At 37.7% G+C, this 9,898-nt stretch overlaps 2 protein-coding genes across 2 annotated transcripts; one reads left to right on the top strand and one right to left on the bottom strand.

Moving 5' to 3' along the window:
• The first annotated feature begins 1,351 nt into the window (after nucleotides 1-1,351).
• Nucleotides 1,352-2,915, top strand: LOC113356551. Its single transcript, XM_026599714.1, has 3 exons — nucleotides 1,352-1,598; nucleotides 1,812-2,442; nucleotides 2,591-2,915. The coding sequence occupies exons 2-3, from the start codon at nucleotides 2,059-2,061 to the stop codon at nucleotides 2,735-2,737; spliced, it is 531 nt and encodes a 176-aa protein (XP_026455499.1). The 5' UTR covers nucleotides 1,352-1,598; nucleotides 1,812-2,058; the 3' UTR covers nucleotides 2,738-2,915.
• Nucleotides 2,916-3,105: 190 nt separating this feature from the next.
• LOC113356550 (MACPF domain-containing protein At4g24290-like) lies at nucleotides 3,106-9,125 on the bottom strand. Its single transcript, XM_026599711.1, has 7 exons — nucleotides 8,476-9,125; nucleotides 6,697-6,935; nucleotides 5,679-5,877; nucleotides 5,470-5,538; nucleotides 5,176-5,362; nucleotides 4,929-5,095; nucleotides 3,106-4,161 (listed from the first exon to the last, which is right to left on the bottom strand). The coding sequence occupies exons 1-7, from the start codon at nucleotides 8,749-8,751 to the stop codon at nucleotides 3,481-3,483; spliced, it is 1,818 nt and encodes a 605-aa protein (XP_026455496.1). The 5' UTR covers nucleotides 8,752-9,125; the 3' UTR covers nucleotides 3,106-3,480.
• Between the last annotated feature and the right edge of the window lie 773 nt (nucleotides 9,126-9,898).

The following is a 9,898-nucleotide window of genomic DNA, read 5'->3' as shown; positions in this document are numbered from 1 at the left end:
TTTGATACCTTGTGTGGTATACACAAAGACTGTCAAGAAAATGACGACTATAAGGTATACACTTGATATATAGTATAAGTCCAGAACCGAACTTGATACTATAGGGATCAACCCAAGTATTGGATTAACACACAATGCATTTACCTTTAATTATAACTAAAACAATAACATAAAGTAAAAGTAAAGACACAACAAAGATTTTGTTAACGAGGAAACTGCAAATACCGTAAAACCCCGAGACCTAGCTAGTCGTGGAATACAGCAAATTCGAACATAAATGTTCTTTCCCAAAAGCCACCATTGATGCCAATTGGTGGTATCTGTTGGTGATGAACAAACATCTTGAACAGATGCAAATACCATTTAAATAATGTCTTTCTTTGGAAAGATCATCAAAAGCAATTCAAAATCTATGTGTTTTGTTTTCTCTCTAAGCAAAATCAGAAACTTCTACTGCGTGTTTTTGGTTGGATGAAGGGTGTACGAATCTTGAATTCAATTACATCGTTAGGGTTTCATTGTGTCCTGAAGACAATATTTCATTGACCTATTGTACTCTCTAATTAACTAGGAAGGATCAAATTAATTATTGAAAAGAATCGAAAGACCTTGAAATTAATGCTACAACAATTTGCTGTTTATTTTTGTTTCATCACAAAAAAATTTCCGACATTTAATTGGGCGGTGGCGAAGGATATAGGACTATTATCATCTAAGAGTTTGGTCAGTTAAAGGCAAGGTGCAAGAATGTATTTTCTATGGTGCTATATGACACTATCAACGATAGTTAAGATAATTCTAAGTGCATTTACACTGTCAAGGATATAGTGTAAACAAAGAAAATCTTTCATAAGGTCCTTGCGAATCTTGTTTCCATTCCCCCGCTTAACTTTCCTGATGTGGTCGAGTACTTGTGCCGACACTATCTTGCCACGGCACATTCATAACTTGAATGACCGCTTAGAAATCCGGACTGCAAAACACTACGTTTTATTACTACATATAGAACTACTTAGCCAAGTCTTCTTTTGTTCATTTGAAGTATTATATTCCTCCTTGTCTTTGCTTTTTCTTTTTTCATGTTGCATTTCATTTAGTGTGGGCTTCCTTTGAATTTTTTTACAGCTATATATTGCTTTTTGGTTACTTCATTTACTAAGAATTCACCAACATGCCACTGTTCTCTCTTTTGCTTATCCTTATTATTATTGCAATCTAACAACAAGAACTATATATACTATCCCTTATAGCTTTGTGCTTCTTTTTCTTTTTTCTTTCTCTTTTTTCTTTTCCCTTTGTCAAGGAATCATATTCTAGTTTAGTGCTACAAGATTCATTGTATTGGGTAAGCAAGTGATCATCATGAGAGTGTTAGTTAGACACTTAGGTTAGATATTAAGTTAACTTATATATGAACATATACAAATTGTACTTGCACTGCTGGATTGTTGGATCTCGTTTCAGTTTTAGTAGTACCCTTTTTTACTTCATCATATGCAACATCTAGCTAGCTAGGCCAGACAAAATTGTAAGAGAGCTATTTCGGATTATTCACTCTTGCTCGGCTGGAGTACTGTTTTGTGCGCATCCCATTACAGGTATATAGAGTTTCTCTATGCATCTTCTTATTTCATGGTTTTCCTTCCTTTTTCTGGATAACTTTCTTTAGTTTTTTCACTATCCGTAAGTTGCGAAGAAACCTCATTGAGATCAATGTTGGTGATCTTAAACAAGAATAGATCTTCTTGTATACATTCTTTTAGTGTAGGTAATATAACTGGTTTTGATATATGTATCTATGTATCTTGTAGGCAAAGCATGGTATCACGGAGTAATCAGTAGGAGGATAGGGGTACATGTATATATAACCAGCCATTACAATGAAACCAGTCTCATGCATCCTTCTTGGAGGGTTCTACTAAGTTCTTACTTTACCCAATCATTCTACAATAAAACACAGGTGCATTTTGAATCATGATAATGCATATAAAGTTGATTTCATGTCCGCCAATGTTGAAAGCTTGAAAGTTAGAGGCGGAACTAAACAAAGTACAAACCATGAATGAGTATACATCAGGAGGACCTAATCCATGGTATATGTACACAACTAGAGATCCATCAAATCCATTATCTCAAACTCAACCAGGAGTGATAAATCCAGATTTGGGGAAACTTCCAAAGAGTACAGTAGGGGGAGGAATAAACTCATCACCACCATCACCAGTAAATGCAATATCTTTTGGTTTTGTGGCAACAGCAATATTAATCGTAATGTTTCTTGCAATGGCATTCTTTGAACATTTACTGAGGCAAAGAATTCCATCTCTCCCTTCATCATCACCTCAGGGTTCAGCGGAAGAAGCTGCACACTCGTTAGAATCGGGACAAGAACAACCTCGGGATGGAATTCATATATTTGGAAAAATGAGAAGTCCACAAAATGTAAGTTATTCCCATACTTCATTTTGATTTGAAATGATATCCAGCAGTGCAAATTTTAGGACATAGATTGCCAATTATAATGCATGGTCAGAGAGTATTTCCTAACATTTCACTCAACTAATAGTTGACACTTTGCAATCCATGGCAGGTGTGGAACTCGTACCCAAACACCGATGTCTCCGTGTTGATGCCAGGGAATAATTGTGCAACTTTCATTGCCCAACCTGCTCCTCTACCATGCAGAAGAGAAGGGATTCATTGGTCTTCTTCATATGATCACAGTTTTGCAACTTAGTTTTCACCGTAGCCTTAACTTTAAGCATCAGCATATACTGTAATACCAATCAGTTATCCAAGAGAAATAGTGCAACAAATTGAACGTAGTTCTGCAGTACTCGAGTAATACACTACTTGTTTCACAAATCCATTTTACTTGGTAGCTTTTTGCCTATCCAAGATTCATTCCTGCAGTCACAGATGGTCCCCCAGATTTTTACAGCAATGGCAGGACAAATAAATTGTACCAACATTTGTTCTGGTGAATGAACAAACATTCTTAGTATCAGTAAAATCAATGATATATACATACGTCATGAATACCTGAAACAAACATCACCAGCTTCAATTTCTCAACAACTAACCCCTCATAAGAGCCAAAAAAAATACAACAAGCAAATGAAGCACTCGAAATTGCTTTTGAACTGCAGAAATGTTATAATGGCAGTAACATTTATATAATCTACAAAGAGAAATACAAATTATAAGGAACAACCAACATATAATACATACAAATCATCTCAACAATGACAACAATCCCTTCTCCATCTGGCCAGTATTATCCATCACTATTAGGCTTTCATCATTAATCCACTTTTTTCTGTAATGTTTCACTCAACATCTTTTCTATTCACTTTTTTCTGTTGCTAAAACACATAACAGAGATCATTGTCGAGGGTTTTCTTCTTTCCATCTTGTTTTTACTATTTTTGTATTTGCATTGCTTTCTTTCTTTGTTCTATTCCATCTCCGTTTCTAGCTCTATTCCGACGAATCATCATCGGGTAACATCACAGTCAACAGAGAGTACTTGACACGGAGTGAGATTTTGCCTCTCTCCACTAGAAGTCTAGCTCCAGAAACAACCCAATAACCAGGTGTGTCCTGCGGTCCTCTTGTCATCTCTGTTGTGTCGACAAACTTCAGTAGTTTCGGAGCCGTTACAGGGACTGGCGGACCACCAGGGTAAATGGCCGAATTGATATTCACGTCGGCTGGACGTGGGGGTGCTTTTTGCACAGTAGTGAAGTGAGAACTAATCAGGGAGGAAATCATTCCAGATTTCTGGGCCAGACCAGGCGACCCATCCCACTCGGGCTTCCTGACTATAGTGGCACCAGAAACTGTGGCGAAGCGAAGACGCAAAAACAGAATTTTCTTCAGGCCATAGTCACCTACTTGGAAGTAAGCCCCTGTGACAATTGATAGGTCCTCATCAGATTCAACTGGAGCAGTGCAAACGTGAGAGAAGTTCTTCCACTGGACTTTCTCGTAGTACTTGCGGTCATATGCCTGACGCTGGGAGTTCTCATTAGGATCATCATGTAACTGAAAGACTTTGGGCAGAGAAGAGAGGTGCTGCATGTGAATTGCAAGCCGATTACTTCTTTTCCCTTCCAGATAAAGCCGAAGGCCAGTAACTGGCCTCTTACCCACATCAACCTGTCAACGGAATTAAATAAATTGTGAGTTCCCAGTAGCAACTACAACAAGTAGGGGTAAGATATATCCAGTTAACAATCTCAAAAGACTTGCTCAAATTCAAATCGAAAGTTCATGTTTGATGTTAAACTCCGCCCGATACCCAAGATGTAGCAGCATTCGTCAGATATGAAATCACACCATTAGGGCATGGGTATATCTGATGTTAAATGTGATGCTGCCTGCAGTTTTTATGGATGTGGCATGACGAGAATTCAAACAAAAATGGCAAAGTGACTTAGGTCTAACAGATGCAGCCTAAAAGATAGGGGATTTATGAACACAAAATCTTTTAAGAAACTCCTAGGTTAGTTTGCAGCATTCTTTTTATATAAACACTGCCAGTACATTTAGCAAGTTGGGGTTTCCTAACCAACATGTGGTAGTTTGAGTCAAGAAGACACATAATGTGATTGTAAACTGTAAAGTTGGTGGACTGTTACTGTCCACAAGAACTACATAATGGAGCTCTTTTTGTCTCACATTAATGAGGTGAGCAAAATCGAACTTCTTAGCCATCACGATCCCAAATTCCCAGAATAGGAAATTGAACCATAAATCAGTTAAGTGTTATTTAGCTAGCGCCACCCATGAGGTCCCCAACCAACTGAGCATAGACCAAGGGCATAACTCCATACAGAGTGTAGGCCTGAATGCAAAGCCTACATGGAATATCTTAAGGCAACCAAAATGATAATTTAAATGCCAAGACGAAAATGCAAATTTACCAGACTAGTGTTAACATAAAGCCTGGGACCCATGAAGCTGAATTGTAGAGATGAGGTACTTTGCTGCTTCCGCTGTGGCCCAAGAGGAAGCTCACTGAACACTGGTGCCCATTGTCGTGGCAGTTGAAATTCCAAAAACTGATGGAGTTCTTCAATTGGCGGTTTATCTGCAACGAGTCTTCAGAGTCACATCGCTATGTTTGCAAAAGTAAATACAAATTTCCAGATAACAAACTGATATTCTTACATCGCAGATAAAGGTTTATCGCATGGCTCAAGAATCCACTCCCAGGAACTCCATTCAGAAGAGAAGTAATTGGAACAAAAGACATTGAGATCACGTCAGGCTCAACTTGAACGGTGTGTATCCACTCGCTGTGTGTAAGATTCTTGTTATCGCTTCCTCCCCTCCTCTTGGGAATATGTACAATATCCTAGAATCAAATTAAAAAATGTATATAAAATAAAGATTTAGGACAAAAATATATGAATGAAACCTGACTGCAGAAGAGATTTGATCTGGGCTTAGTCTGACTATTACCTCCTTGTGTGCGTAAGAGCTTGATGGGCTGGTATCAACAAACCTAAGCCGTTGCTCCTTGATCCCAAACTAAGAAAGTACGGCAGTAGTTCAGTAAGTGTAACAAAATAATGTACAGTAAACGGCATCATGGTCTTGTGAAGTTCATGGTTTTTAAAACTTATCACAAAAAATTCGTAAATCATACACAATAACAAGGCATCACACACCTTGCCTTTGTCATAAACTTCTCCAGCATCCCCGAATTGCCCGTTAGTATCCCTAAATCTCTTGTCAGCCATCTCCTTTAACCTTTTCTGTACCTCGGCAGGTTGAAGATTTGACGAATGTTGCTGCTTTAAATATATCACATCCTTCCCACCCATTTTGACACCAACAATGATATGGGTGCCAAACTTTTCGATGAACCTAGAATTAACCGAAAGTTCAGAGAAAAACTTTTTAGGATCCTAAAACATTTTTTAGCAGATTAGATGGACTGCAAACTAGAACAGTTTACAATCAGAATTTGGTGCACAGACATGCACTAAACCATACTAAAAGGATGTGCTAATAACAAATTGCATTCTGAGCTAAACAATGGACCAAGAATAGGATACCTGTTTCCAGGTGGTTCACTAGTTGGCTTAGAACTGCCTAAAATAATTAGTTTATTTTATCATAAAAAAGAAGGATAAATCTAATCTCACCGGTCACCATTTATGACAACAATAAGTAACCAATTTGCTCTTACATTATGCAATTTGATGAAAATCTTGATAACTCAGTCTCCCTGATCACAAGACAGTTTAGAGATCTTCTTTTGAAGAGAAGTAAACGGACTGTCAGAGAAAAGCCTAGAACATTATGCAATTATTAGTCAATGATACAAATTGACCTTGTGATTACCCCAACTACATATCTGCACACTCTGCGACTAACAACTAAAGTTTATATGCTGTGTTCAGCCCTAGACACTTTCTTTTACAATAAATGGAGGCATCAGACACTGACCAGCAACGCAAACATCAAGGAGCATTTCCGACCAAATTATAATTTTATGCCTCCAAATTCCGGGGAAGTTACTCTATTGCGTAATTTCTCCCAATAAAGTTGTGTTGGGCAACTGATACTTACACGTGGGAAAGAAGCAGAATGCAATCTTTAAAACAGTAGAAACATATATATGATGGAATGCAGCTTCTCATTATTCACTATGCAAAATATCCTTCTTGAATTGAGTCTTACCTTGCCAATGCAGCAGGATCCCACGATGATGGAACGGCTTGTCTGACATGATCACACAGTACTGGTTGGGATTTTGCAAGTGCAACCGTGTACAATGTAATGAACCAACCATCAAAGGCAAGTGTTTTTGTATTGGCTGCGTCTTTCTGCCAGCAACCCGAATACTCGAACATCGAATTGAATATGCCTGAGGGGATTTTACCAGATAGAGATATTTCCTGGTTGAACTGCTCAGACATCTGAAAAATGTAATATAATTAACTAATCAACTTCACCACTTTGTATTACAAAACAATAGTGAGGAAGTAATGCTGTTTCCAAGTTATGCTTAATGAAGGAAATGACACATTCAAAAAGGATCTAACCACACACCGACCACCGCTTTCTTGTGCCACCCACAGGCATTAACCAATTGAAGCTCTAGAAGGTCAAAGATATTCAACGGTACTTCAAACAGAAAAATAATTACACATTAAGTGGAGTTCCCTAAAATGCTACCATGAGTTAAGTTTTCAGTAAGAAAGTGGTGTTCCAGACTTCTCCTCCAATAAAATGCAGAGAATCAAAGGTCATCATTCTGCAGTTGTTCGTTTCTATGCAATATAAACGATCGGTGTGTTACATTATATACTTCAGCTCCACAGAATTTCTTCAAAATTTTAAGTTTTATGTATATGGTTTGGGCTTTTTAAAATTCTGGCTTGTTGAAGTTATTGTATACAGTATATGCATGTAAGACAGAAATCATGTGATTTTGCGATCTTTCAGTCAGCATTTCGGTTATACCAAGGAACTTTCATAGATCGTCAACTAATTTGAGAAACCGCAGCTAATTAGCAAAATTATTTTGTCTCTGCAACTCTTTCCGGGGACTCTCTTTTATTAAAACAAGCAGATGTCTAAGTCCCTCAATCGACTACAATTCTGGGTATCCGCTCGCATTTCTAGAACAACTTCCATGAACGCGCAAGAAACATAAGTTGCGAAAACATATTATATATGATGCGAGAATACGAGCACAGGAACAATAAAAATCATGCTAAGTTGATCATCTCTACGGCTTTAATCAATCTCTCTTCCTAGTTCATCTCCTAGAACGCTGCCTGCACAGTGATCTTTGTTGAGTGTGCTTAGCTCAAACTATTATTCAGTATTTCCTATCACTTTTTAGGCATCCATTTCATCACAATAACCACCACTAAACTCATGCTAGCAATTTATTTTCCTTGCACTTCACATAACTTAGCTTCACAAAGCATACAAATTAATCTGTAGCCAAATTTGCACACACCATCTATCAAATGCAGCATATCTACTCTACGAACACTGCCCATCTTCTCTGTCCCATACTAATGAAAATGAAATCAGGACCTTCACTAACAAAGACTGCCATCTTGTCCTTACACATAACTCAGAAGAGCATTATCACACTACAACTTGACCAAACATCACAACTGACATGCTTCTATAATTAAGCTTATCAGCACAGAATATTAAAAAGAACAAAGGGGACTAAGGGGTTGGTGTGTGTAAAACATAACCCGTAGACAACAGCTGTAATTGGAGTATAGTATAGAAGGTAGTCTTGTTCTAAGTCAATTTCTTAATGACTAATTAGGGAGGCCTCGGCAATTCCACCCACAACTTTTTAGTTCCTAAAAAAGGGGAAATCATTTCCTTTCTCTTTCGGGCATCTAGTTAATCGGTCAAAATATATATGCACAACAAAATTAAACAGAAATGGGTAAAGAGTAGGTAAAAAAAAGAACGAATGCAAACCTGTTGAAAAGAGAGAACATCAGAACTAAATCGCATTCTTTCTCCTTTATCACACTTAATAGACTTAGAAACACTTGGAATTGATATACCACCAGGAAGAACAATCTCTCTACCTTGATCTTCATCAATATCAATTAATCTGGAATCATTAGAATTATTACTACCAGTATCTCTTTTACAATACTTAAGTCTAAGATCTATAGCTATATCATAACCTAATCCAATTGATTGTATAGCTATTTCAGCTGCTTTTAATGGTGATACCTTCAAAGCCATTTCTAGCTTTACCTAAACTAAACCAGCATCGATATCTCCTCCTCCTCCTCCTCCTCCTCCTCCTTATAAGTTCATACCAATATAGTAAAAGAAAGAATCTCAGTATTCAAAGTTAAATCATGCACAATAACCTAAACTGACCGAATCCCCAATTTTTCCAGTCCTTGATTTCGAGAAATAATAAGATCTAGACGAATAAAATTATTCCCACTACTTGTTCGGAAACAGAAGAAAACCCTAGATTTACGGTTGTTTTCGGTCTCTGGAAGCAAAAATCTAACACACACACAGAGAAATGAAACCCTAGAAGGGAGAAGAGAAGAAGATGATAAATGGTATGGACGAGGAGGAAGGAGAGAAAAAGTCTAGTGTTCGGATTGTGTATTTAATATATGGTGGTGGTAGTAAGTCTAATACAGAGAAGAAGAAAAGTCAAGTGGTCAGAGCTTTTTGTCTTAATCAATACTAATCAAAGTTTTTCTTCCTTCCTCCTCAGCGCCACCAACTATGTTCTGTATTAAAAAATTAACAATAATGCTTAAATATTCATCCAAAAATCATCTTTTGCCAAAAAGAAAATGCCTAGTGGGTTGTGCTGCTTCTGCACCGGCGTCTGGGAACGAAAATAATTCACCTACGACGCCAACTTACTGAGGTTTTGGTGAGTTTGATTTTGGAACAGTGGAATGGTACTAATGATGGACACATTCCAAGTATTTCTTACTGACGGCTCAACTAATCTATAGGAGAAACTTCTTACAAGTTCACGGATTTTGACCTTCAAGGCATTTGATTGATGGAGACGTGATGACCTCTCTCTCTCTATACTCTCGGGTAGGGACTGTTGCTATTTGCTCCTCTTGTGGGTGTCCTGGCTTACCTGTTGGACGCGTGAACCACACTGTATAAAGAGAGTTGGCAGCATACTTGGTCGCAGTCTGTCCCTGACAAATTCTTCGAGCTTTACTGAAGTTCAGAGCTTCAATTAGCACACGATTGATAAGGGGATACCATTATTGGTGGGGTGATACCAATTGAGAGATCCAACGGCCAAGATCAGTTAATATTTATTTGTCCTATATGAAATGGTATCACCCCCAAATAATACTGGTATCCCCCTTTATAAATCGTGTCCATTAAAATAAAG

This window comes from Papaver somniferum, chromosome 3 (genome assembly GCF_003573695.1).
Source record: "Papaver somniferum cultivar HN1 chromosome 3, ASM357369v1, whole genome shotgun sequence".
NCBI lineage: Eukaryota > Viridiplantae > Streptophyta > Magnoliopsida > Ranunculales > Papaveraceae > Papaver > Papaver somniferum.
This window is presented reverse-complemented; position numbering and strand designations above follow the sequence as displayed.